This window comes from Lepisosteus oculatus, chromosome 6 (genome assembly GCF_040954835.1).
Source record: "Lepisosteus oculatus isolate fLepOcu1 chromosome 6, fLepOcu1.hap2, whole genome shotgun sequence".
Taxonomy (NCBI): domain Eukaryota; kingdom Metazoa; phylum Chordata; class Actinopteri; order Semionotiformes; family Lepisosteidae; genus Lepisosteus; species Lepisosteus oculatus.
In genome coordinates, this window is record NC_090701.1 from 29,000,436 (window position 1) to 29,027,928 (window position 27,493).

General features: G+C 42.1%; 2 protein-coding genes across 8 annotated transcripts; both read right to left on the reverse strand.

Annotated features, from left to right (window-relative positions):
- Positions 1 to 14,148, reverse strand: foxh1 (forkhead box H1). 3 transcript variants are annotated; one of them, XM_015354130.2, is made up of 4 exons: positions 14,024 to 14,148; positions 5,162 to 5,483; positions 2,735 to 2,839; positions 1 to 1,073 (listed from the first exon to the last, which is right to left on the reverse strand). In XM_015354130.2, the coding sequence occupies exons 2-4, from the start codon at positions 5,399 to 5,401 to the stop codon at positions 168 to 170; spliced, it is 1,251 nt and encodes a 416-aa protein (XP_015209616.1). In that variant the 5' UTR covers positions 5,402 to 5,483; positions 14,024 to 14,148; the 3' UTR covers positions 1 to 167. The 3 variants fall into 3 exon arrangements, with proteins under 3 accessions (XP_015209616.1, XP_015209618.1, XP_015209615.1); XM_015354132.2 differs by lacking the exon at positions 14,024 to 14,148 and adding an exon at positions 7,642 to 7,770; XM_015354129.2 differs by lacking the exon at positions 14,024 to 14,148 and having other exon boundaries at positions 5,162 to 5,968.
- Positions 14,149 to 17,144: 2,996 nt separating this feature from the next.
- LOC102691818 (zinc finger MYND domain-containing protein 15) lies at positions 17,145 to 27,493 on the reverse strand. 5 transcript variants are annotated; one of them, XM_015354232.2, is made up of 14 exons: positions 27,402 to 27,493; positions 26,409 to 26,672; positions 24,593 to 24,797; positions 24,031 to 24,189; positions 23,288 to 23,448; positions 22,507 to 22,665; positions 21,679 to 21,768; positions 21,292 to 21,408; positions 20,677 to 20,765; positions 20,218 to 20,319; positions 19,532 to 19,661; positions 18,997 to 19,055; positions 17,747 to 17,907; positions 17,145 to 17,502 (listed from the first exon to the last, which is right to left on the reverse strand). In XM_015354232.2, the coding sequence occupies exons 2-14, from the start codon at positions 26,668 to 26,670 to the stop codon at positions 17,268 to 17,270; spliced, it is 1,929 nt and encodes a 642-aa protein (XP_015209718.2). In that variant the 5' UTR covers positions 26,671 to 26,672; positions 27,402 to 27,493; the 3' UTR covers positions 17,145 to 17,267. The 5 variants fall into 5 exon arrangements, with proteins under 5 accessions (XP_015209718.2, XP_015209719.2, XP_015209720.2 ...); XM_015354233.2 differs by lacking the exon at positions 27,402 to 27,493 and adding an exon at positions 26,951 to 27,056 and having other exon boundaries at positions 24,593 to 24,794; XM_015354234.2 differs by lacking the exon at positions 27,402 to 27,493 and adding an exon at positions 26,951 to 27,056 and having other exon boundaries at positions 17,145 to 17,465.

The following is a 27,493-nucleotide window of genomic DNA, read 5'->3' on the forward strand; positions in this document are numbered from 1 at the left end:
TCCAGACCAAGCAATGCTGGCGTTTATAAACAAAAACAACACAAAGATAGTGCAAATAAGAGTCCGGACGAGGCCTTTGTAAGATTTCGCCCCTGTGGCCAGGGAGGCAAAGTCAGTTGGACAGATGGGGAGACGTTCAGAGCAGCGCGAGAGAGGGACGGGGCAGTTCAGTAAGGTGAATAGCGGGCGAGGGGAGCTGCGCTCTGCAGGGCGTACTGCGATGGGTCAGAGAAGGTCATCGTGTCGAAGACGCTCTTGTTGGGCGGGACGGTCTGCAGCAGGGTGTCCAGGTCCATGAGGAGGGGGGTGGGCTGCACAGAGACACTGCCTGAGGGCACAAGGGACCAGTAGCCCGGGCTGACAAAGGGGGCAGAGTGGTGAGGGGGGGGCACCGAGGGTGGGCTGCGGTAGCTGTAGAAAGGCAGCCCCCCCAGGGGCAGGAAGGATCCACCGTTGAAGCACATGCTTGGAGGTGCGACGGTATTGGGGGGGGCAAATTTTGTGTAGGAAGTGGGCAGCTCCCAGGGGGCGGTTGTGGTCCTCTTGGCTGATTTGTGGGGGGGCATTTGTGCGCCAGAGCACCCGTCCTCCGAGTCCGAGCTGCCTTGGTTCTGGGGGCGCTTCCTGGGACCCCCTTCCTTCCAGTCTTCCTCCGAAGACGATGAGGAGGCAGGGCTGTAGGAGCTGGCCGAGGCGCTGTTGGAAGAGGAGGAGGAGGAGGAGTGCCGGGATTGGGGGGCGCCCCAGCCTCCTCCGTGCCCCAGCGCCTCATGAGGCACCGCCTCCCCTGCCGCGCTCGCCGGACGCAGGCTGTCCAGCAGCGAGTCGATGGCGAAGGAGGAGTCCAGCCTTGGCGGCTCGGGCACCTTGGGGCTGTGCTGGGAGCTGCGCAGGGTGGCACTGGGAAGGCCTCGTCTGTGCAGGATGTAGGGGCTGAGGTCCTGGGCAAAGATGGTCTCGTCCTGCCGGGACACTGCCGTGTTCTGCCGTTTCAGCAGCTCCAGTGGCACACGGTCCACATCCACCATCCAGTAGTTGCCCTTGCCTTGGGGCTTGCCCGGATCCTTCAACACCTGGGGGCAGGAAAGGCCAGGTCACACCCCGAGACTATGGGCAACACCCCCAGTTTACACCTGCTTGTTTATTTCACTCAGACCCCACGCCAAGCTGTCGAGCTTCAAATTCAGCCAATTGTCATTTAAGAGGGCTGGTTGCTGGCTTGTTTGCCTCAGGACTTTGGTAAACAATACTGCAGCAGCAAAAAAATGTTTCCCGAATATGAACCAGCAAGTAATACATTATAAATCAACTGTACATTTCATAAAAGTTACAAAAGAAAGCCATGCCACAATTCCTGAAGGAAATCTAGCATAATACTTAATACTTTTAAAGTGAATTATACATTTAAAAAGAAATGTAATTTAAAAAATAAGTAAAAAGATTATTAATTGGTCTAGCTCACAGACAAAAATTCCGATAGCATATCATTTTGGGAAAGCATTCCAGAGTCGGGGGGCAGCGTAACACAAATTTAACAAGCAAAACAGTAAAGTTAAAACCAAGCTAAAAGAGCCTTTTTAGTCTCGCAACAGAGAAGACTACAATAATAATAATTGCTTACACTTATATACCACTTTACTGGACACTCCACTCAAAGCGCTTTACAGGTAATGGGGATCCCCTCCGCCACCACCAACGTGCAGCACAAACCTGGATGATGCGACGGCAGCCATAGTGTGCCAGGACGCTCACCACACATCAACTACTAGTGGGGAGAGCAGAGTAATTAAGCCAATTCATAGAGGGGGGTTATAAGGAGGCCATGATTGGTAAGGGCCAATGGGAAATTTGGCCAGGACGCCAGGGTTACACCCCTACTCTTTTCGAGAAACACCCTGGGATTTTTAATGACCACAGAGAGTCAGGACCTCAGTTTTAAGTCTCATCCGAAGGACGGCGCCTGTTTACAGAATAGTGTCCCTGTCACTACACTGGGGCATTAGGACCCACATAAACCGCAGGGTGAGTGCTCCCCTACTGGTATATCTAATACCTCTTCCAGCGGCAACCTTAGTTTTTCCCGGGTGGTCTCCCATCCAGGTACTGACTAGGCTCACACCTGCTTGGCTTCACTGGGCTGCCAGCTGTTAGTTGCAGGGTGATATGGCTGCTGGCCAAGTCTACCCTTCAAAACCCTGAAGGGTAGAGCAAGTTAACCCAATAGATGGTATGTATTCTAACAGTTTAACATAAGCACAGTGGAAACTATGTGAAAGCTTTTTTAAAACTGAGAACAGGAGGCTCTTTTACGCAAAGGGTTGTGGGAGTATGGGACAGGCTCTTCAGCCATGTTACTGAAGCCAATAACCTAGCTTCTTTTAAAAAAGGGCTTTAGGAGACCCTAAGGTAAATTAAATAGCAACTATCAATTGGCCTAGACAGGCCAAATGGAGTGAGCCTTTCTTATGTTCCTTTCCAACAGGATCAGGGCTTCACGAAAATGTGATTATATTGCCATGTTTTTCCAATTGCACTAATAAAATTGTCAAAACATTTTAACACAAAGATCTGGGTTCTTTCTAACTACACCAAAGTTTTGGAATATTCATCAAACTTTTCAAATTCGCTTAAGATCCGAAGAGCAAGGTGAGGGGATGCACAGGATACAGGACTTCACACTGTTCAGGATAGGCTGGGCAACTGATGATCAGAAGTGAACAAAATGACGACTTACCTTCACAAAGCAGTCATAGGAGGAGAGGTTGTGCCTCACTGAGTCCTTCCAACCCTTATAGTTCCCTTTAAAGAATGGAAATAGGTTGCTGATCTCCTTAAGGATCTGAGGGAGGAGAAAGGTTTACTTTACACAATACAGCAATACCGTCCTAGACTTCAGACAATTCTGTCTTCCTATAAGGCAGTTGAAATACAGTTGGCAAAGACTATTCACGCACATTATGCGCCAAACCATGGAGCATTTACAGCATGGGTAAGCAAATCTTTCCCAGATTTTTTCCAGTCTGGCACAGGTGATGAGAGCTCATGACTTCAGGGAACAAACTCTCAGGAATCATTGCAGCTTATTTTGTTAGGCTGCACAACGGTTTTTCAGTATCACGTGCTTAGCCAACACACGCATGCAGTGTTGAACTCGGCTGTAGTGACCCCAGATCACCCACAGGGGTCACCACCACAGCAAAGGTACCCTTGATGCTCTTAGAGGATGTACTGCTTTGTGTTTCTTTAACTTTTGAACATCAAAGCAAATATCTTATAGCCAATGACACAATTGGTACACTTAAGGTTTGCAGCGAGAAGAGTAACTTTAGCCTGATCAGTGGCGGACAACAGCGCCACCTGGAATGGGTACCCATTATTAAAGCGAATAATACGGACGTGGCTGCTACTTGTAAAATAGTGCCGATTACTTTATCAACTGTGTTTTAAGCAGGTAACTGCAGGCTTCGTTTCGGAGAAAAAAAAATGAACACCGTTTCTAATAACGGGGAATTTGAAGTTGCAAAAATTAGGTCAACTGGAGTTGCAGCTTGTCTGAAAAATTACAAACCAAATAGGAAAGAGATCAACCAAAGATGACTAACTGCTCTTTATTCCAGAAACTGAAACCATAAAACGTTGAGTTTTAATTTTCTGGTCATTTTAAGCTGACATATAATTAAATGTACGAGATGTGATTAAATAAAAGTATTATTTCGTGACATATTTAATGTAAGGCTCCCCATCCCAGACTTAGAAATAGTTTTTGCATACTTTGGTCTGAGTTCCGAGGCTGAAAAGATTGCTTTAAATTAAAGCTAACCTCAATTAACCTCTTTAGCCAGGAACAGAGAAGACCAACAAAGATGTTTACGTAAGCTGATAAACTTGTTTTTCTGTAACTTATGCATTTATAAGACTGAGTTCATGTATATATTTAATTTATCGTGTATTGTGTCATGTGTTTTGCCGGTCGGCAAAGTAAATTTGGGACAATTAAAGAAGTAATTGTGTGTTTCTTCAGAATAAACAGTGAAACACCAACCAAAGGACACCTTGGGTGAAAAGTACATGGAAAAAATTTACTTTAAAACGAAAAACAAACTTTTCACACAAAATGTTGTGGGAGTGTAGAAACAAGCTGTCCAGTCGCATCGTTCAAGTTGATACCAAGCTTCCCTGGAGAAACTGCTGGTTAAAATCATTGGATCAAACAGCTAGTAAAATACATGCTAGGTGGATGGTTCGAAGGTTTTCCTCTCGTTTGCAATCTTTAATGTGTCAGGTGATTTGCTTTTACACTAATCGAGCATAATTTTAATACTTATAAATAATACCATAACACAATTCGCCAGTAGACGGAATATCTGCCTTTCATTCATAGGCATTAGAGCTATAATTGCATGTCACTCAGTTTAAAAGCAGAATAATCCCAGAAATCACGTTAACGTCTTGTATACGGCTGGAGGGTACAAATACAGAACTAGTCTTTAAATGGGAATTGCAGAACTTTCTATCTACAAGGTCTTTGTAATTGTTTATTGTATTGTCATATTTGATATACGTAACTGGTGTCAAAGGTGTCGAATTGGCCGAAATCTCGTTAAGTTAAATTATCCAATTAGGTGAATGATGATTTTTCTTTAAAATGGAAAAAAAAGTAATTGGAATGGAAAACATTTTCTCCCCATCTCGAAGTATTGTTGAAAAGTATTCAAAACGAGAAAAAATGAAGGCATCTAATTATATAGTTGAGAAAAAAAGCTTTAAGTTCGCATAACTTGGAATGAAGTTCCAGCATTATGTCTTTTTTGCCTAGTGGGTAACAGCTCTGTAGAATGGATTTCGGGAAGTTAAAGCTAAACACATGTCTGAGAAATAAACCACGTGTATAGCAAACAAGCGTCTTCCAGTCTAGTTCTGCAGAAGAGCGGTGCGCAACTCCGAGAGTGCACTATGGACATCCGTTTACAGACCAATGTGTTATCGACTCCAGTTTATCCGTTTTTAACTTTGCCTTTTGTTACCTAATTTCATGTTTTTCTGCGGTACAAAATTCAATCACAGTCTAAATATTAATTTCTGTCGTCATTTGATGATCTCCCGGGGACACCTAGAGCACAGAATCCCAGGCGTCCCTCTCACCGTAGGTGAGCCGCCTTACCTGGGACAGGGTGAGTTTCTTTTCCGCGGAGTTCTGGATGACCATGGCTATCATAGCGAGGTAGGAATATGGTGGCTTTGGGTAACGCTGGTAACACTTTTTCCTGTCTTTCTTCGAGTGTCCGTCCGTGTCACTTTTCTGCTCGTGGTCGTCAGAATCATTTCTTCCAGGGTCGGACTGCTGCTCCGGAAAAGTAAAGGCGGAGTGCCTGCCGGGGTCTCCTGGTATTGCGTCGTCCATCGGCTGTAACACTGTCACTGGAGGCTCTGTTGGTGTTGGCGCGGATGCTGGCTGTGCTAGCCTGGGCTCCACGGGCCTGGGGCTGAGAAAGGCAGACCAGAATGAGCTTGGCGACTGCAGCGTTATACTGCTCGTCAAGTAGTCTGTGCGCGCATAGATCGGGCTGCAGTGCTTGTCACGGGCCGTTGACCAGTCAAGGTTAAGGTCGAACGAGGTTCTGAGGCTCGGAGGACACAGGTTGGCGAGGGCGGTTGCCCCCAGCAATCTGCTACCCTCCCAATTTTTTGTCATGCTGATATCTTTGGGCAGCGGCGAATCCCCCGGCTCCCAGAACCTGGCACAGGAGGAGGAGGAGGAGGACGGTCCTTAAGTTCACCAGACTTCTGGCTCCAGCGGACTCTATTTGAAGAGCAAACAATTAACAGTTTCATGTTAATCCCGCTGGGTAATCAGGGAGAGAATGGAGTGCTATCTCTGAGGGAATGACTGATCGCCGCGGGGGGCTGAATACATGTGCGTGCCTGTGTGGAAAATCCACTGGCCACTCATTCACCCCCATCCCCTGCCTTGAATTCGCCCCACCCTTTACACCAACACGGCGCTGTCACACTGAGATAGAGACACCCCCCACCCCCCGTATCGTTTGAGCTGCTTAGAATAACAGCAGATAAGAGAGGTGATGTTACAGGTTTGAGATATCAGACCAGTGGGGGGATAAAGAAAGAAGGAGAAAATGTAAATGAGAAAGGCAGGTATACTCACATACATGGGAAAACTGTACATACATAAGGGGTGAGTGGTTAACTGCTCCCTTAAGAATAGTCCATTGTTTTCCTAATCGATATAACGCGCATAATATACCGGAGGTTTCAATAATACACACTGGATAATATCTCGCTCTGTTCAATTCAGCGCCTTAATTGGATCATTAGGAGATGCTATCATGGGTACATCATCCTGAGATAACATTTAAAAAGCAACATCACTATCCAGAATATGCAATTAATATAATAATCATTGAGCATTGCTATAACACTATCTTTCCCTCCACACGCCTCACCTTCAGCGGAACACTACAACAACAAATTAAAAAGACTACATTTAAAGTCGTCACTATCAGGCCCCTGGTAACCACGTCCATCGTTGTCACGGAACCTTTATTGAATATATATTCTTGCTGTCCTAATGCTCTTTTCGCCTGAAGGAACTCAAACCTATATACCCATTAGATAGCACCCACTCATATAGTAGTAAAGTGCAGCACCGACTCGTGCGTAACGCTACAGCTCCACGACCGAACAGACCGGGTAGGAAAAAGAGAAATTGCTTATCCAGTTCAATTTAGGTAACCCCGATTGTGCAAACCTAAAGTGGAAATTGGACAGGACATAACACCCCTTCTCTCAGAGTAGCCGTGCTAGTTTGCCTGCTGCCTCTAGTGAATGAATGGCTCTCTTGCTTTTATATACATGACCAGTCAGGGCGCATCTCTCATCTCGGAGCGCTTCAGAGTTAATCAGATTACAACAGGGCCAGCAGTGAAAGTACAAGGCTTTGGTTGCTCCGATGAGTATATTCTCCCTGGAGGCTGAAGTACAGTGGGATCCTGCAGCAGGAGGTTGGTTATGCGTCCGCGGCGACTGCTGATGGACGTCACTGAGAATTACCTCTCCACATGCCACAAAGCGCGCTACGTATCCAAACGGTGGCCGCGACGCCAGCAACACGAATTAAAGGAGAACTAAAACGAAGACAGGTCCTCTATTTGTTATGCGGTATCCAAAATGGCTTTGTGGAGTCAACTGGGAAGGCACTTTGAGCGTTTACATATTTCCAAATGAGAAGATTTTTCAGTAGTTTTCAAGTATAATTAAGGTGTAGATAACAGAAATGTTAATAGTCTGTTACAGAGATTGATGAATGAATGTCAGTTTTGCAACAAAATACTTTATTTCAATTTTATAGAAATATGATACATTTATGCTTTATACGCTATACATCTAAGGGGGGAAATACAGCAATTTAAGAAAAAACGTTGCTTAGTATCAATCTTTTCAGCGAATAAACAGCTAAATGTACATTCCTTTTTTTATATTTAAAGAAAATTAAGAAAATGTGGATTTCTCCACCTTTACGTGTGGAACTCTAATGTAAAAAGCCATACGCATGTTTAACCGTTCCAGATGTCATTTTCGAAATTAGATAATTTCACACCAGCTCTGCAAAAACTTGAATCTTACTTTTACAGGCTGAAAGGGATACTCGCTCTTTGTTGAGAAGCAGTTAGCATTACCGACCCCGCCCCCTCCTCCGCACTGCACAGCATGAGGACGACTCTAATCTGAGGTCCATCAGAAAGCTGCTCTGGTCCCGAGGACCCTGTTCCTCAACACACCCCCTCTCGTTCTCTGCGGCACACAGCGAGGTGTGAGTTTATTACGGCTCTCTGATCACCAGCGATACTGTAATTCTCTTTGATCTGTTATTATATGACTGGTTTGAACAACCGGTTATATATTAAAAGCATCGGTGACCAGTTTTCATCACGTTTAATTAATACGTCGGAAGATCACAATGTTATGAACTTGTTGGGTTGGTGAGGTCATTTACATCACGATTTAACCCTTTTCAAAATTATTCCAGGATCTACTGTTAATTTAAAAGTACTATTAAAGCCCTTGTTCTCCTTGTGCTGAACGTATTTTGAAAGATTGTCTACAAGATTCTAGACATAACCGAAAAAGTGCTAAGAACCCAGCTCAAGAAGATAATTTTGAACTAAGAAATCCATTCGACACCTCTTCAGTCTCAGGCATATCTAGTGTGATAATCATTCCTTAATTATTTGAAACTTAAATCATTTACATTTAACTTTAGATCGGCCTGAACAGTCAGAGCTACATGAACGCCAATGCGAACTGTTTGCCAGTATCTCGTGTCATATAAAATTTAAAATCTCGTTCCTCAACAATTAGCAATGGAAATTTAGGGGCTACGGCTCTCCGTTTTCTAAAGATGAAGGTTAATGGGAGGCAGTTAAAGTGTTAATTCTCCATTGTGCTGTTCTTAAATGCAACGGTGTTCTGCCTTTAGACTGAACAGGTCTGGTAGTGTATGGGGCGCTTGTGAACGGAGTTCCTAAAGGTGTTTTTGTCCTCTACTCAGATCTCGCAGCATGACAGGTAAAATACGATGCGCTCACCTTCTTTCAAACACCTACCGGAGTGGGCGTGGGCAGAGAGCGGAGACAATAGCCAGTTTATAAACACCCTTACCAAACATGGCTAGAAGCAGTCTGTCATTGTTATTTTTATCAGCCGTTACCGAGTGACAACATTCACAGTTCAGCATTTTCTTGGTAATTAGTAACTTTAACTCTTATAGTCCACGCCACTTACCGTAGTTTCTGCATTGCCGCATAGATCTACATCTACTTTTACAGTTTCTCACCTTTACTTGTATCTGTTCCCTAAAGCCTCCCACTTGGATTTAACAGAACAATGGAAGAAAAAACGGATTTCATGCATTACGACTGTACCTTCGTGACTTGTAAAGTGCCGGAATTGCCCGGCGATTGTCCGCTGAATCGGTTGTTGAGAAACATCTTACTAGCGCATATTCACGCTACAATAGCGTGGTTCAGAAAAGTTCATTATTTTATAGTGAAATATTAAAAAATACTGGGTTTTAAGAGGAAAAGTACATTAATGCGTATCAGAACTCTCACGCCCTGTATAGATCTTTAGAATTAGATTACCACCTAGATAAAATGTATAGGCTCCTAGGCAATTAAAACTCTTTATAATCCATGTTGCATATTTCCAATGTAGTATTATAGGGTCAGTTTAATAAAATCTGCTAATTTAGTACGGATCATCCCAAAATGACTGCTCAAGCACAATGAAAAAAAACCTGCAGAACAAAGTTGGAATCCAGCTGATTTTGTTCTTAATACGGTACAAGGGATTAAGCTTTTGTTCTACCAATCAACAACTGAAAGTGGATTCCGATTCGGAATGTTGGAATGACAGTATTTGCACCAGTAAGCCAATCTGTGGGCAGAAACGAACAGTTATTACTTTGTTGTATATGTATAGCTGAATGCTCGTGATAATTTAATGTTATTTTTTTTCATAAGAAATGTATGAATGCTAAATACTCCAGATGAGGGCATATAGATCCAAATAATAAAGAAAAATATAACAAAGCACATTAAATACATGGTGTATTTGTTATATATGCCTTTATTATTTGGAAGGTCATTTTCCAAGGATAAAGACTGTGGTGAAATGAAGTGGACTGAAAAAATGAATGGAGAAACCGCCAGAGAATTTGGAGAATGTGTTTAAAGTTAATAATCCTAGACTCTGGGAGAGAGACAGGCTGGGATATCCTCAATCAGGAAACCAATAGTGACAGATAAAGAACGTCAGTTTTCAAATGAATTAAGTTCATTTTTTACTAGCTATGATAAAGCAAACACTTCTGATAATTGTTTTAACCAGGTCTAGTACAAGTGTTCACATTACTCCTATCCTGGAGTCCTTGCACTGGCTTCCGGTCAAATTCCGCGTAGACTTTAAAATCCTCATGCTCACCTACAAGGCTTTACATGGCTTGGCACCTCAATACCTGTCTGAACTTTTATCGCCCTACTCCCCACCTCGCAACCTCCGCTCTTCAAATTCTGCCCTCCTTACTGTCCCCCAAGCCCGTCTACATTGTATGGGCGACAGGGCCTTCTCCTGCTATGCCCCCAAGCTCTGGAACTCTTTACCCAAGGATATTAGAGAGTCACCTTCTCTAAACTCCTTCAAATCCAGACTCAAAACTTTCTTCTTCAGTAAAGCCTTTACTTAACTGGTTCCATTCTTCACCCCTCTGCTCTTCTTAATACCATCTTCCACGGTCTCCTCTATTGTTATTGTTGTATTGTTGTAATTATAATTATGTCCTGTCTTGTGAAATTTTCTTATTTATTGTTGTAGTCTTCTTATTTATTGTTATTGTCATCCTGTAAAGCGCTTTGAGAAGCCACCTTTAAAGGCGCTATATAAAATAAAGTTTATTATTATTATTATTATTATAACAGTTCAGACAGGGTTATCATTAATGTAGAGCAAATCATGAATACTTTTAAGTTTACAAATGTTCATAAGGCAACTGGTGTATAAAGCACTCTTAGTACATTTATTTTGAAGTTCTTCACAAGAGAATTAGCTTTGGTACAGCAATCAGTTTTCCAGATGTCTACAGACACTCTATGCTTTATATAGACATGGCTATACTACAATCTGTGGTATGGATCCTCCTATTCTGTACCCCTCCCTAAGAAAACCTGACCAGAAGAACACAATGATTTCAGGCCAGTTCCTCTTACATCAGTTTTGACTAAATCATTGGACGGGATCTTGGTTCAGAATCTCAGCCAGTCAGTAAATGGGAAACGTGATATCTAGGAGTTTGCTTTAAAAAAGTGAGACGCACAGAAGATGCTGCACTAACTCTCCTTACCTTACACAAATCATAATCTAGGGCATTTTTCCTTGATTTTTCTTCAGTTTCAGACATTTTGTTGACTATTCTATTATCAAGCATAATACAGTACAATTCATTCCTTACAAGAAGGATACTGGGGGTTAATTGTATACTTTCTTCCAAGGTATTAACTAACTATGGAGCACCCCAGGAGTGTGCGAGTTCACCACTGCTCTTCACTATGTATATGAACGAGGGTGTTGCCAGCGATTCAAACCAATTCCTAATAAAAGTTTCTGATGATTCTAACTTAATTTCTCTGATGAATGATAAAAATAACCCCAACCTTTAACAGAACTGTATAGTTTCCTTGCATGGTGCATGACCAGAATGCCTTGATTTAAAAATACTTGAGAAACAGAAGAAATTGTCTTTGGTCTTGAACATAAGTATCTTTCAGCAGTCACAGTTCATAATGAGAAACATTAAGAAAGTTACAATCTATAACTATGTGAGTCTACAGATGCTCATCTGTTGTGGAAGGCACAATTGGACTTTATTTGTAACAAAGAACAACAGTAAATTTACTTTCTTTACAGGTTTTTGGTGCCAGCCATCAAATTCAATCATGTTTTTCAGCTCTGTGGTACAATGTGTCATGCAGTACAAAATAACCATCTGCTATAAATGTCTTTCAGTCCAACAAAAGGCAAGATTACCAGTCTTGAGGATGTGTTCTAAGGTGGTAGGGTAGCCACTTTCACACTCCTTTCATTAAGAGTATGTTCACAGTAGCTGTTAGTATCTCCTCTGATCCCTCACATGGTCTGCATGAAGAATATCATCAGATGCCTTCAAACTCATGTTTGAGAGTTCATGCAGACACAACAATAAGGCATTCCTTTATCCCATATTCAGTTAAACTACTCGACAAGAATTTAAAATTACTGAGTATCGGTTAATGGGCAAAAGCAATTAGTTGTTATATGCTAAAATGAAGGGTTATGTGCAATTACAGCGGATTAGGGTGATTTTGAGAAAGTAAATTTACAGGTTCTAGCAAGCTTTATGGATTCCCGTAAGAATGGTGTGTAAGGACTATGTATAGGTACATGCCTTTTATGTAACATTTATTTTAATGAAGTTTATTTGAACTGTTTGTATGTTTGCTTTGGAAGTCTCTGTGTGTGTGAAACATGGCTGTTGAGCTGTGTAACACTTTAATGCCTGATTTATCAGAAATTTATCTTATTTATCTTATCATATCGTACCTATGAAATATTCTGTCTGTTTCAATGCAACACGAAATTAGTACAGTTACAGTAGGTTTGAATTTCATTATGTGGTGTATCACACAGGCTTTAAAATTTAAAAAAAGACTTCAGATTTAGCCTATTGTAAAATGGCATCTTCTGGCATTTGTGCATGAATACTACAGAAATAAGAGATAACCTTGTGCACTTTCATGTGATGCATTTGTTGCACTTCATTCAAGAAGGTTTTCTAGTTGAGGTCCATGGATTTTGACCATTAGGGGTACTTGTGTCTGTTGATTAAGCTGCTGGGGCCTCGATTATGATCCAAGAAAAAAAGGGGGGGTACCCTTTGAACACAACACTCCAGATTCTGTTAGCCCCGTGATATTTGAAACTGATTCTTTTCTTCATACTGTTAACAGGAATAGTCATACCATGAATGTTCATGACTAGCAGCGTTTACAGTTCTGCTCACAGTCATGGCAGTCGTTGCACTCATTCAAACTGAGCTGTGATTTCCCAGTCCTAAAAGCCAAGAACCCACACTGAGGTTTCGGAATTTTATAACAGTGAATAGCTTGTCCGTCATTCAAGCTGGATTCCAGTCCAGTAAGAGCCAGGAGCAGCACTGTGTCCTGTGCACACCTCCTCATGCTTGCTATGGACTGGGATTAACCAACTGTTCCACCTTCAAGTGGAACAGAGCACCAGCTGTTCTGAAAACACTCTCATTGCACCACAATAATAAGACAGAAAATTGACAATGTTTTGAAGAACTGCCCTAAACAACAACTTCTGAAATTATGTTTTCTGTAATATACCCTTACTACATGAAATAACGCATTTTATTCACTGTAGCTCTATTACACAATACCCCTTCTGCCCTCTAACATACTACAAGTTTAATTACATGTATTTGCCTTAATTTCATTTCGCTTCTCTCCGCAGAATATACGTCTCAATATATACATATAAAAACTCTTTAGCGCATATTACAGTCTTTACTGTATGTACGTTAGCAGTTGTAATACTGATGAAACCTCCATTAATGATTAGAAAATGAGACCTTGTATTTTGGTTGGTTGGAATGCAACGTTAGCTAAATAGTGCATTAATCGTTGCCATCGACGAACGCTGAAATCATTACGTATTAAATATATTATTTCATTACTGAAATAACCATCATCAACAACTTATTACTGCTACTACATTCGGAAATTTGTAGTTGTACTACCAAATTGCTTAGTCTATATTAAGAGTTGTAATTACTCCCATACTCTAATACCCTCAAGACAGGAACAGCTGTTAATTTTGGGTTCATTGCAGTGAAAACTTTGTTTTTAATACGTGTGAGGTATTTACTTTAGGAAGAAAGTTCGTAACAATTGATATTTACCTAGCTTACTAGTTTATTACAGAGCAATCACGGAGCCATCACCAGTTAATACCCTGATTTCAGTTTTTAGCCTGATTTCATATTTCTTATATTTGCTTTATAAATAATCACATAGTGCTTTTAAAAAAACTCAAATCACTTCACAATACTTGAAAATTCCTTGTATATCACAATAAACGTTTTGAAACACACAAAAACAGGTAGAGAAAATAAAAAGATTAGAAAAAGCCCAACGCCTACTCCAAAAAACTCTACGCCCTTCTAGTCTCAAGAGAATGAAACTCCCATCTGAAATACGATATTCTACTTTGACCTTGCCTCAGAGCGCATCTCAAAGCGCTTTACAAAGAGTGGCGATTCCAATACTTATCTTTTAAACTCACAAAGGTGAAATTAACCGTGTTTAAAAAGTAAAAGCACAATTGCATTGTTTTACCAGAGCTCTATTTATTGTACACTCTTTATTTGAACGAAAAACCCTCTCATACTCACCGTTTGGACAGTAGACACCATCAAGTCAGAAACATACAAAACGTCTAGGATTTGGGGAGCTACAGGTTCTACCTGACCTGTGTTATTCAAACACACAACCTCTCCAGCTATGCAAGTAACCCTCTCATCTGAATCCAGGTTCCAGTTAACTCACCGTGACCCCCGTGGCCTGCGTGTGATTGGGGCAAGACCACAGTGACGTTAGTTTGAGTGAGGGTTAAGGGACACGTGTAAAAACTACTTACATGCCTGAAATCGCCCCTAAATCAGGGGCAAAATTGGTAATAGTAAGCAACAATGAAAAATTACGTTCCTTAATCGACATATCTTACATTTAAGGAAAACGACGAAAAAACACTAAAGATATTATTATTTTCGTTGAAAATACAATATTTTCACCATTCGTACCATAAAATGTTACAAATTGTTACAAAGTAGCGTGCTCAAAATGAACAATGAAACGATTTACGAGCTTAAGCACAAGTTTGCATTAAATAGCGCTGTTCAGTTGAGGGATAGCGAATAAAATATTTAGTATTCAATAAATGGGAAAAAAACAGTTCAAGACATTTTGAAATTGCAATAATGTTCTCCAAAATGGAGATCTCACTATTTTATTTATCCCAATCGGCTTGTACCGATTTAACCGCAATTATAAACACCGGGTGAGTTACTGACTAGAAGTGGGTTGAAATCCTCAGAATTCTGTCAGAACTAATCTGGATTATATTGACGTTACTGCCAGTCCAGACACATGATGCAGATCAAGACAGGTTTGAATGCAATCGACCTCAGAAGTCAATTCATTTATTAGTGTCACTTCTGAACAAGTAACAGGACTCAGTTTCTTAGAATTACTAGTAATTTCAAAATTTGTGTTTTTTTCATGAGCTTCATTGTTGGAAACAATTTTGTTCTGAGAAAAATCTACTGATGTCTTGAAATTGCTGATAGCAACATGATGCAGTTCCTCTCTTGCTGCTCCAAGAACACAGTTTGACCTTCTAGCCTACACACTCCGATATTCCAAACAAAATGTCATATACCAAACAGAAGGTTAGTTCATTCCTTCAGTCAGGGCTGACTTTTAACAAAGGGCTAGTCTGCATTGTGCAAGGTTGCAAAACTTTGGATTTTATTTGAATTCCAACACTGACAAAATAATATTTTCGCTGTTAGACACTGCAAGAGATGCAGTACTTTCCACAGATACTCTACTAAGAAGGCTAGTGTGTTTGAAAGATCATTGCAACACAGTGAAGGAGCAAACAGGTAAGTAACTCTGCCTCTGGGTTCAAGGAATTGTGCAACACCAATCTATTTTCCCCTTCACATGTCCTCCTGCTTCTCTGTGTTTTTTTTTTTTTGGTTGGGGCAACTGCTACAGTATGTGTAAGAAACAGATCTTCCAATCTCACATTTTCAGCTTTCTGTTTCTTGTTTTTGTTAATGGCAAACATTGACAGTTCTGTAGAAGAGGTTAAACTACAGTATACATTAACTGACTGAAACCTCAGAAGATGAAAAGGAAGCTTTTACAGCAAGATGTATGCAAGATTAAAATGACCAAAAATAATGTGTTCCAGGTTGTTTTAGACAAACTTGCCTGTTTTTCTGTTTAGATAAAATTATTTTTAATTTATCTGGGTTACCAAATGGTCCTTTTTAAATATTACTTTGAACAGATCTATAAAGTTATAAAATAATCCAAAATAATGGACACATTTACAGTACTTTCTCTGCTTCATCAATTCACCTGGAAACACCTGGCCAGCATCAAGCTGCTATACAGTGGGTGTCTAATAGCAAAGCCTGTGCCTGCTGGATCTGTACCTGGAGTGACAATTTCAGTATGAAGTGCTTATGATTAGACTGCTGTGTCTGACAGTGTGAGGTCAAGTAAAGTTTCCAGGTCAGTTATATTTTGTTTGTGTCTCATTGTCCTAATTGCTGGCAATGTTTTTTAATTAGATGAGGCAGGGAAGAGAGAATCATTATCCCCTGCTTTTGAATGTATCGATGACTTTCTTTCCCAGCTCTGTTAATTCATTTCTCTCTGCTTTAACCTCTCTCTTCCTCAGTCTCCTGTATTTCTTTTTCTTCACCTCCTGCCATTAGTTCCTTCAGCCCTGTAGCTCCCTCCTTCTCCCACAGTTCAATTCAAAGTGCATCAGAACGAATCATCGTCATTTATAGTGCTGTCAAACCATGACATCATTTAATAATTTTCTATAATAAATAATGAACAACATACAGCATATTGAGGGGAATATGGCAGTTAGCTTGCAAGAAATATGGCAGAAATCCTTTGTAAAACTAAAGCAAAATGAATTCCTGTTTACATCTATTTGTTATAGTCCAGAGATGATACTCCCTTCTGTGTCTTCATTCTTTGGGTATGATTTCTAAAGACCATTGCCAAACTCTTTCAGCATCATTCAAGCAGGGGTGATACCCGCAGACTGGGCAATTGCTGATGTAATGACCATCCCTAAAAAGGGCAACAGAATTCAGCCATGATATTCTAGAACATTCTCTTACATCTACAACAGGTAAAGTTATGGAAGACTAAAATGTGGCCTTTGCCATAACATTGGGTAAGTGTGCCAGTATGGAACAACTTACCCAGCCACGTTTCTTTCAAAACAGATTAATTAATCACCAAACAGGGGAGGTGGGCCAAATAGCCTCCTCTTGTTTTTTTTTAACATTACATTTTAACATTGTTTTCATCCTTTATGTTCAAAAACTGGAGCACAGAAGTGGAAACTATGTAGAAGTGCATTTAAAACACAAAAACAGGAGGCACTTTGTTACGCAAAGAGTTGTGGGGGTGTGGATCAAGTTACCCAACCATATTGTCAAAGCTGATAACTTGGCATGTTTGAAGAAACATCTGGATGAGAGGCTTGGATCAATTTGTTATTAACTAGAAAAACCTATATTTTAAAATAGAAATAAATATGATTTGTACAATATATAAATAAACCTAAATATATAGTTTGCAGCCATTCCTACATTTTTAGTGCCAATCATGACCTCGGAAGCCATAGGAAAATGTCACGTTGTTTGGAAGAGATACATCTTATCACATTTTCAAAAATAGAAACTGAATACCGACTGCTGGTTTACAGATATTATTTATTCATAGCTGGCAAATAGCCACAGAGGAACACATTTTCCCCTCTGTTCTTATTTATATTCAGTAGTTAGCGCACGAGCTGATGGCAGTCGGTGTAATTGGTTACTTTCTGCGGCGAGACGTGTTGCGGGCCGCCTGTTTCCTCTCCTTGCGGCTGAGCTTCACCCTGCCGTCCTTGGACACGTCCTCCTGCAGGGCCCCACTGGGGCTGGCTGAGGGCAGGCAGGCAGCGTTGACGTGTGGCAACAGGGGGCGCTCTGGAGCTGCAGTTGCATGGTCTCTCTTGGCGGCGGGCGAGGGCTTGTAGATGAGGTGGAAAACGAACGCGTTGGAGTAGCTGAAAGTCGGAGATGGAGGCGAGGAGAAGAAAGGGGGTTGGCAGTGGTGGAGAGAAAACGGCGAGAGCAGTGAAGGAGAGCGCGAGATAGAGGGAGACAGAGGGAGAGAAAGGTAAAGATGAAAGCAGACAAGAAGAAGAGGGGAGAGAGAAAGATGATGGGAAGATATACAAATATGAATGAGAGAAAACGGATTCACCTATATCCATGTACTATTTTCCCTCCCTCCTGTCTCTTGCTCACCAGGGCAGGTAGCTGTCTCTGCTGGTAATGCGCAAGGGGCAGTGGAAGGGATTGAGTGTCGGAGGAGACAGTGACCCTCCTGTTGCAGTGCTCATGACCTGCTGGCTGGACACACAGCTCACCTCACTGGGCTCACAGAAATAGGCTGGCACCTTCAGAGCCTGGGAGAGAAGTGCAACAATACTACAATACTGCAACTGCAAGAGGGATCATGATCACAGGAAAGGTTTATGCACTCTGATTTATTCCTTTAACTACACAATCCCTCAGTACTAAAATAATTGGTAAAAATAGAATCACAACAGGGGGTATTTGCTTCTATCCTCTCCATTTTGCAACTCCTATCACCTTGGTTCATGACTACAGCATCTCAATCAGAGAACCATTATTATTATTGTTATTATTATATTGTTACACTTATATAGTGCTTTTTTGGAGACCCCACTCAAAGCGCTTTACAGGTAATGGGGTCTCCCCTCCACCACCACCAATGTGCAGCACCCACCAAGATGATGCAATGGCAGCCATAGTGCACCAGTACACTCACCACATTGGTGGGGAGGAGAACAGAGTGAGGAAGCCAATTCATAGACGGGGATTATTAGGAGGCCATGATTGGTAAAGGCCAGGGAAAAAAATTGGCCAGGACACCGTGGTAACACCCCTACTCTTTTCAAGAAAAGCCCTGGTATTTTTAATGACTACATCAGGACATGAATCAGGACATCAGTTTTACATCTCATCCGAAGGACGGCACCTTTTAACAGTAGAATATAGGTTTACTATAGTGTACACTAAAAGAATGGCTTTTAATTTTTTCCTACTCCTTCATTCATTCTACAACTTAATATAATATCAATAATACAGCTTAGAGCTCAAAGTATTTATCAGTGAAAATGTTAAATGAATAACCACCTGAAATGAAGTCCCACAGCTGTGCAAGGACAGTCTTTTTGCACTAATTAGTTTATTCCTCTGGATTTGAAAACACTATAAAAACCAAGTAATCTCTCAAGTGACTTAGATAGAAGGGATTAAATTATTAAAATAAATATTCACTACAGATGCCTTGAAATAGGGTATAGGTTATAACAAATGTTTAAGAAAATGAGGGGTCCATACCAAAGACCAAAGCTTGGGTTTATAAAATGGACCAGAATGTAGAACCTCACTCTGCTTTTTTAAAACAGGCCCAAATGTAAACGGTATTATGGGTAAAGACAATCTTGCAAGCAGCACAGTATTGTTACCTGCAGCCTTGGCAGAGTGCTGAGCCAAGAGTCACCAAGACCAAACCCTGACCTGAAACCTGCAGAGAAAAATGGGGACAGATTCTAACTGAAAAAACAGAGAAAATATTGGAGAAAAGGAAACCAAATCACAGAGGTCATGAGAGATTGAATTACTGGCACTGTGAGACAAAGGAACAAGTAATAGGTTTATTTCATGCTGAAAAGAGATGAAAGAAAGCACAGCATTTCGGCTGTGGAGCCTTCTTTGGTTGTCAGGGTGAACCCACCAGAACTACTGTGAGACGAATGCGGAAACTGAGAAAGTGCAACTCTGACATGAAGAGATATGAAAAAGACTGAGAGACTATGAGACTGACATTGACACCTGAGACTCCAATGGACTGAAAGGTATGGATAATGCAGGTATCTTGCAATGCAGTACACAGATACAGACAGAGACAGAAACAGGGCCATGTAATGAAACAGCTCATTACAAGTCAACAAATACGCAAGAAAACAAAATTGGAGGTCCTGCCCCTATTTCCATACTTACCAATCACCAGGTTGGGTTTGGGACCTTGAAACAAGTGATATGCCCGGGAGCAAATTCTGACCCGGATGCTTTTCTTATCTGTCTTCTCCTCCGATGCCATGCTAGGGCTCTCCAGGGTCACATGACCATCCTGCGTGCAATCAGGAAACAATGACCAGTGAAGTTGTGGCTGAGCAAAACACCCACATCCTGTTCACCTTCCAAGTCTAACCCCTATGAGTACTTCTTCTTGAACCCTGAAACCCTCCAGCCTGTATCTCCGTGTTCTGTAGACCAAATCCCATACCTTCTTCCCAAATACCCTACATGCCACTTTTCACAACACTTCATACCTCTACACTCTTCATCCTGTCTACTTCTCTAGACTCCAGTTGTATAATTAGACTCCCTATTCCTCTAATCTAGTCCACTACAAGACAAACTGCAACCTATTTTATAATCCAGTTTTCTTTGCCCAGTTACCCACCACCTATACCAAAAAACTATACTCTGTTATATAAGGCAGTTTTCTCTCACAAAATGTTTCAAGTACATCAGTAGAGTGGCTTGAGAGGACTGGACTGAGTTCGAGTTGTCTCTCTTTTAGCTTATTCTGTTATACCCCTGTGGCCTGGTAGAGAATACAGAGTAGATGTCACAGAAATCAGGGATCAATCAAAGACATGGGTAACCTGTTTTGGCCATACCTTCCTCTGCAGTAGAAGCTGCTGCTCATCATAGTCTTTGGGGAGCTTCTCCCCCACGAACAGGAGTTCAAAGGTCACATGAGGGAGAAGGTCAGACAGCTCCTGGGAAAGCAGACAAACGCACAAAGTTAGACACCAGAGCAGGCAGAAAGAAGCAGGAGGACCATACACATCCCTCCTACTCAATTTCCCCAATGTGAAACAGGGTAAGCATGAAGGAAGCTCACTTCAAGATGTGTCTTCGAAGTTATATCTCACAATGCTAGTGCCCTTCAAAGCAGAAGGAGGGCATATGTGGGTAATTAAAAGAACCCCCTAGGTATTGCACCCTGTGTGTACATTATTGGAAGTATAAGAGTGGAAGGCTGGAGATCAGGAACAGCCATAGACAAATGATGAGACAGATGAGAAGAGAGACGACAGACTGAGTGGTGTGTGTGTGCAGACAGGCTGCCTCACCCAGAAGGTAAGCAGCATATTGAACTCCCTCTCACTCTCAATGATGTGGATCTTCAGTGACTGCTTCTTCAGGATATTCAGCTCTGGGACTGTGCCAAGGAGAGACACACAAATAGAGGGGAGATCAGAAAAATAGATTCAGGCAAATACAAAGAGAGACTCAGAGCATGTCAGGGATAGCGCCACAGTTAAAGACACACTAGACCAGGTATCCTTTCAAAATCCATTCTGTTACACTGCAATCATGTCTTTGCTTATTTAAACCATCCATTCATCTTCTAACCACTTCAACGAATGGGGGTTGCAGGGGAGCCAGAGCCTATCCTGGAAAGCAACAGGCGCAGGTCAGAAAACATCATAAATGGAACGCTAGTCCATCTCTTACATGTCCCTTAGTTATTTAATGGATTCTCCAGCTGTAGATCACTTTGATAAGTAAAGGGTAGATTTTCAATGGAGCAGAAAGAAAGTAACAAAGTTGACAAACTCCTGCACTAGACACCTGATGCAGAGACAAAATTGCAAGGTGAAAACAAAGAGAAGGACAGACGAGTCAGACAACCATACAAAGACAGACAGATAGACGGATGTGGGGTCAGACGGGCAAGTACTCACAGTTACGAGGCACCAGTGAGGTGATGATGTAATAAATAGTGAGAGGACAGCTGAGCAGGACTGCCACTGGAGAGGAGAGCTCGAACCCACGCCACTTGTAATACTGCAGCCAGGACACTGAGAGAGAGGAATAATATTTCTGTCAAGATAATCAGGGTAAGATAGGGAGCAATAAAACCACAATGAGAATACTAGGAGACTGAGGGATAATACTACAGTCCGAATGTTGAGACTGCAGTAGGCTAAGAGAGAACAAGGGGGCAATGTTATAGTCAGGGCACTGAGAGAAAGAGTGAGAGTATTCCAGTGAACAACGAGGGAGAAGAGTCCTGCTGTGAGGACAGAAAGAAATACAGGATTGTGAGCAGTGTTATGACACTGTCTTACCCAGAGGGGTGTTTAAGCTGGGAGCAGTAGGGGGAGAGCAGCTGAGCATCATCTCTGACTCCTGTAAGGGACCAAAGGGCTGCCTGGGAGCTAGACACATCCAAAAAGACAGGGTTAGGATCATAATTAGAGACAAAAGACCAGGGACTGCTCCACTGCAGGAGTTCAATCTAACTTGAGCTTTTGTTACTGCTTGGCCCTTAGTTGTTGAGCGGTCCCTACAACTAAGTAAAAGATAGTAGGATAAAGATTTTCAATAGACCAGAATGATAGTGACAAAGTTGCTGAGCTCCTGAAGCAGACACTACCTGAACCAGAAGGAAAAGCACCACAGCGGTACAGTATACAGTACAGTATACAGTATAGTAGAGTATGGCATGAACTTTATTGGAGTGTGGTCTAGGGAACTGGGTTATGAACGGTATAGACCACATATTAGATACATGATATCTGAATACAGGTTCCAGGGCAGAATGGCAAAATGGCTTAAAATGTGTTGGCATATAGGCAGTAGGTAGGTTACAGGGCAATGAAAGTAAGGCTATGGAGTATAATGGTACAGTCTATTAATCTGTGGGATAACATCTGGGCTATAGACCATCAGGGTATAGGTTGTATAGCAGGTAGCTATGATGTAGCCAAAAGAGCAGTAGGGTTTAGTGTAACAGGGTGTAAACCATAGGGAAATATGCTATAGTAGTGCCTGTGGGTTAGACAATAGAATTTCAAGGTATAGTGTTTAGATTCGTAAGATGTGGGGCAATAGATTATAATGTGTTGGGGTGCAGATTAAAGGCCCAGCTATGCCTCACCCTTGCCCATGCAAACCTGCAAGCTCTGCTGGGGAGCTCTCTCTGGGCTGCTTCCTTACTGGCTCCACTTCCTGGAAGGCAGAATGGACCAGCATGCTCTGCTGCAGCCAGTACCCACTATTCAAGCCTCTAGATGACAGGAAGTGCTCCACATCAAAGTCTGGTGATGTTGTTTCTGAACAAGCAAGTGGGAAAGGAAGTGAAAAAAATGGGCAGGAAGAAAAAAAGCCTCCTGAATGGCTCAACCAGCAAAGTCGCCTGCACGAGTGGGGGTTCAAGCCTTCACTAGCCGACTGTGACTGGGATTCCCCATCAGTGTTGAACAATTTGACAGATCACTTCTCACAGTAGGGTGAGATTAGTTGCCAGGATTCTCTCAACTCCTGGTGACAATGCAACCCCTGCTGCCTGGAGTTTGCAGTACTGTCAGTAAGGGATGTGCCTCTCCCCCAGTCATCAACAAAACCTCTGGAATGGGGCTGTGCTGCCCATGACGTGTCAAAAGAGGAGAGTCTTGGGGATAGCAGGTCAGAAGAGTTTGCCTACACCTCTTCTCTCCTGTGTGCTCTTGCAAGGTTTGTAGTGTAAGTAGGAGATGTACAGGTAGAAGAAGAGAGAAACAGAGTTGGGGAGACAAGGAAAGAAATGGAGAGAGCAAAAAAGACTGAAACTGTGAACTCTAGTTACAGAAGAGAAAGTGAATGATTCATTCCTGACTAACAGACGAAAGGGACAAACATGGCTGTGAGGTGAAGAAAAACAGAAGAACAAACAAATTAATTAATTGCGTTTCTCACCTGCAGAGTAAGTGAAGGGCATATCAGCCAGCTGACTACAGTGCGACATGAACTTGCCCAGCAGGGGGCAGCAGTGCTGGTGACTGACATCAGCTGGGCTCTTGGACCAGTCCGCTTGGACACACTGCTCTGAGCAGTACAGCACTGCCTGACATTTGGGGCTGGGAAAGAGGGAGAGGAGGAGGAAAGGAGAAGCAGAGAGACCGGGAAGTGGGAAATGCGCAGAGGAGCAGTATGAAAGAGTCAGATGAAGTGTGGCATTCCAGAGGAAGGAGGGAGTGAAAGAGAGAAGTGGAGGAGGATAAAACAACAGTGAAGAGAGAGATGTAAACACAGAGAAAGACAGAGAGGAGAGAAAGATGCAAAGCGTAGGGAGGCAAAGGAAAACAATTCAAGGGTAAAGAAGTACAGCACAGCACACAGTAACAATATACATGCCAAAGTAGGAATAGGAGAATAGGGGGTTCAAATCCCTAAATATTTCAGTAAAGACATGAAATCACTAGTTAGAAATTTAGGGATGTTTAATATAATTAGAATAATGTGTGCACAATTAACACAAACATCCTTCATCCTCTCTCTTCCTTTACTTTCTCTTCTTCTCTTTTCTCATTCATCCCTCCCTCTCCCTCTGTCTTCTCGTTTTCCTTCCTTTTCCCAACCTTCTCCCACTCACCCTCCCTCTTCTGCCTTCTTCCTCTCCTACACTCATCCTCCTCTCTCCCTTTCCCTCCTTGCCTTACCAGGGTCTCAGTGGGGCCTCAAAGGCATGTTTCTTACACACGTGGCAGTGGCGTATTGGGGGCCAGCGCAGGGCGAACCCTTCCTTCGGTGCCCAGCCTGTGAAACACTGCTTGGACAGCTCCACTCGCAGGGCCGAGAGGGCATTGCCAGAGAGGATCCTGGGAGAGAGAGATGGGGCACGTGAGAAGGGCGATGGGAAAACGAGGGGGTGAAAGTAAGAAAAAGGGAAATTAATCTATTTTTAAATACGTAAACCTAAATAAATAAACCTAAAATACAAAAAAGCTTCTTCTGTCTACTTGCCTGTATACTAACATATCTGTTGCTAACCTTCCTGTCCATCAGCCTCTTTGTCACCCCTTCTCTATGTGTTAGTAAGTCTGTATGTTTATCATTTCTACCAAATTCAAAGAGCTTTATTAGCATGAGAAATTAATTACAGTGTTGTCAAAGCAATAAATATTAGCAATCATACTGACAGACATTTACACTAAAATGTCAGGAAATGTGACAGACTCTGTGTTTCTCCTTCCTATTTGAACTGATGTCTGTCTGACTGACCTGTGTATCTGTCTGTCACCCACGGTGAGTGTCAGAGGTCTCCTGGCTCCACCTCTACCCAGGGGTGCCTCCATACATTGCCTTAGCAATCCCACAATCCTCAGCACAGGCACGTTTCCTTTGGTTCCTCCCTCCAGGAGGTCAAATCCCAGGGGGACTCCAGCACTGTCTGTCACCAGGAAGAGGCGCTGTACCGTACACTCTGCTGACAGAAGGAAGAGTGGGAGCAGTTCAATATTTGCACAGTGAACGCCAGCACACAATAGCACAGAGAGTGAATGGGCACTGTGCTACTGTCACTACGCTAATGTCACAAATTATTCCCTAAATTCAGAAATCTAAGTCCAGAGTTCCCACACCTGCCAGAATCACAACAGGAACTCAGTTGAATTGGCAGAATGTGATCTCCCGTCATAGCCTGAGGAACAGTGAGTCTGTTTCCCTATAATGCTCCATATGTTTACAGTATATGTAAATTTTTTATGATATGTCTTTGTTGTAAATGTCTTTAAGTTGTCTGTAGATTCTATTTTATATTTATCTTTTGCTGCTGAAAGAGTCCTGTCAGTTTGGATGAGTTATGGAGTTCCAGTAGAATAACTTTGTGTTTCCTGTCCTGAGTGTTGCATTTGTGTCCCTGAATTCCTTGATTGCTGCTGATCTTGAAAAGGACCCCTGATCTGAATCAGATTCACTTCAGGATTTTGAATACCTGATATGTTCTAAGCTAAAAAACTCCCTTAATCCATCTGATTATGATGTTCTCTTCAGGCCAGGAACGAGAGAGCCATTCTTGCAAAGTGGTGCCCAACATTGAACACAATATTCCACTTCATTGCTTCCCTCAAATTGAATTCTATTGAAATCCACACAACCAAGCATTTTCTTGGCTTTATACAGCTTCACTGCACTGCGTGGAGGAAAAGGGACAATGACATAGCATAATTCCATCCATCCATTTTCTAACCGCTTCTTACAATTCAGGGTCTTGGGGAAACCAGAGCCTATCCTGGCAAGCAATGGGCACAAGGTGGGGTACACTGAAGAGGACTCCAGTCACAGGGCAGACACACACAAAAAAACAGACACACACATAACCTGCCTTTATGTCTTTGGACTGTGGGAGGAAGCCCGAGCCCCCAGAGGAAACACATGGCGAGAACATACAAACTCCACACAGACAGCACTGAGGTCCAGAACTGAACCCAGGGCCCCTGTGCTGTGAGGCAGTAAATGCTAACCACTGCATTACCAGAGAACAAAGCTCTCTTACATGTTTTTATCTAGTTCAATACCACCTATTTGACACCTAACACATACAGAATATTTTGCAACCTGCATGTAATAACCGTGCATTTCTACACATTCAATTTGAATTTCCAGGGATCTGCCCATGTCTGAACTGTGGCCACGTTTTCTCTATTAGATGTTTTGCTACATTACATCAGACACATTACCTTCAGCTCCTCTTATTTTCACATTATTTACTGAACTGACCATTGTACTGGCTTTAGTCTAGACATTGTTCCAATCTGCTCATTACAGTAAATCCCCTTAACTGCTATATTGACCCTGATTTAATTATCAACTAAACCACTAAGGGATTGGTTGTAGTACAATTAATGAGAAGTCACAATTAAGAGTAACTTAGGCTCAGAACATGGATGTAAATTATGAAGAGCAGCAGTCCTAAAACTGCCCCCTGTGGCACCTCTCAATAACCTCAGAGACAGAGACAGAAATGGTGGGGATCCATTTTTAACAGTGTGGTACTTAGGTACATTTCTCATTTCTAATGTTGTCCATCTCTGCTCACCTAGATCTGATTGGTCTAGACTGGCCAAGCTGAGCCGTGGTTTGACCTTGGCGGAGACGGGGCTGCAGTCTAGCACATGAAGGAACCAATGAGGACTGGCCTGATCCACCGGGAGGCGGGGGCATCGCTTCACGTTACCGTCAGCACCCCTGCTCTCTTCTTTTGTCCGGCCACACACCGCGGCCCGGTAACAGCAAAACCAGCGGGACATCGCGTCACAGAAATCTATCAGGGGATCGCGGTAACCTGTCACAGTCTCCATTACTGAGAGACAGCGGGAAAGACAGGGAGGTGGAAAGGAAATGGGAGAAGGAGAACCGAAGAAAGACAATGGATTTAATGTCATAGCACATTTCAATCTAAAATTAACATTCCCGTTCTCAAATTGTCACCAACAGACTTGTACTTTACTCAGTGTTAGTTTTTAGTCTATCCATCTGCTTCCCAAAGTGATTACATAATAATAATAATAATAATAATAATAATAATAATAATAATAATAATGACAACAATTCCAGTTGTATAAGTTAATGAAATTGAACCTTCTCGGTATTATCTTCCTTGATTCCCTTCTTGTCTGCTTCTCCTTAACACGCCTGTTGGCGAAACCACTGTATATAGTTTATCACCAATTCGAGTGTAAATAAATAAATTGTCTTAAATTCGAACAAAAATATTGTTTTCCGAAAGCGATGATGTCATCAGATAGTGCATCGTATCCTTCAATCGAAATTCGAAATTGGAATAAATGAGTTCTAAAAGCACGGAACGGTCAATCTCCGGGTTATTTTAAGGATGTATATACGTGTATATTGTGCAACAATTAATTCTTAGATTTAATCAAACATTTTTTGAAAACCCCAAACTTCGAGGGCCAGAAGGTTGTTTTCTAGTTCTAATTACACTTCACCTAATTTAACTCGCTATGTGCGTAATTTAAAAAGTTGAATGTTTTCCTATTTTTAAGAAGATGGAGATGTAAAATTCATATACCAGCTGGACGTGACCGGAGTTTTAAATCTCTTCAATAGGCGATCGAGCATCACGTCCGAGGAAATGACTGCCCAGGTCCCAAAATGACAATA

What these genes read in the sequence shown, in the direction of transcription:
- LOC102691818 (XM_015354232.2), bottom strand. Translation starts at nt 26,670, where the DNA reads ATGGAGACTGTGACAGGTTACCGCGATCCCCTGATAGATTTCTGTGAC. An exon ending in CAGCTTAAACACCCCTCTGG is followed by an intron (nt 21,409 to 21,678) that starts GTAAGACAGTGT and finishes CCTCTCTCTCAG; the next exon opens with TGTCCTGGCTGCAGTATTAC. An exon ending in AGCTTCTACTGCAGAGGAAG is followed by an intron (nt 19,662 to 20,217) that starts GTATGGCCAAAA and finishes GATTGCACGCAG; the next exon opens with GATGGTCATGTGACCCTGGA.
- foxh1 (XM_015354129.2), bottom strand. Translation starts at nt 5,692, where the DNA reads ATGACAAAAAATTGGGAGGGTAGCAGATTGCTGGGGGCAACCGCCCTC. An exon ending in AGAAACTCACCCTGTCCCAG is followed by an intron (nt 2,840 to 5,161) that starts GTAAGGCGGCTC and finishes CTCCTCCCTCAG; the next exon opens with ATCCTTAAGGAGATCAGCAA. An exon ending in CCTATGACTGCTTTGTGAAG is followed by an intron (nt 1,074 to 2,734) that starts GTAAGTCGTCAT and finishes TCCTGCCCCCAG; the next exon opens with GTGTTGAAGGATCCGGGCAA.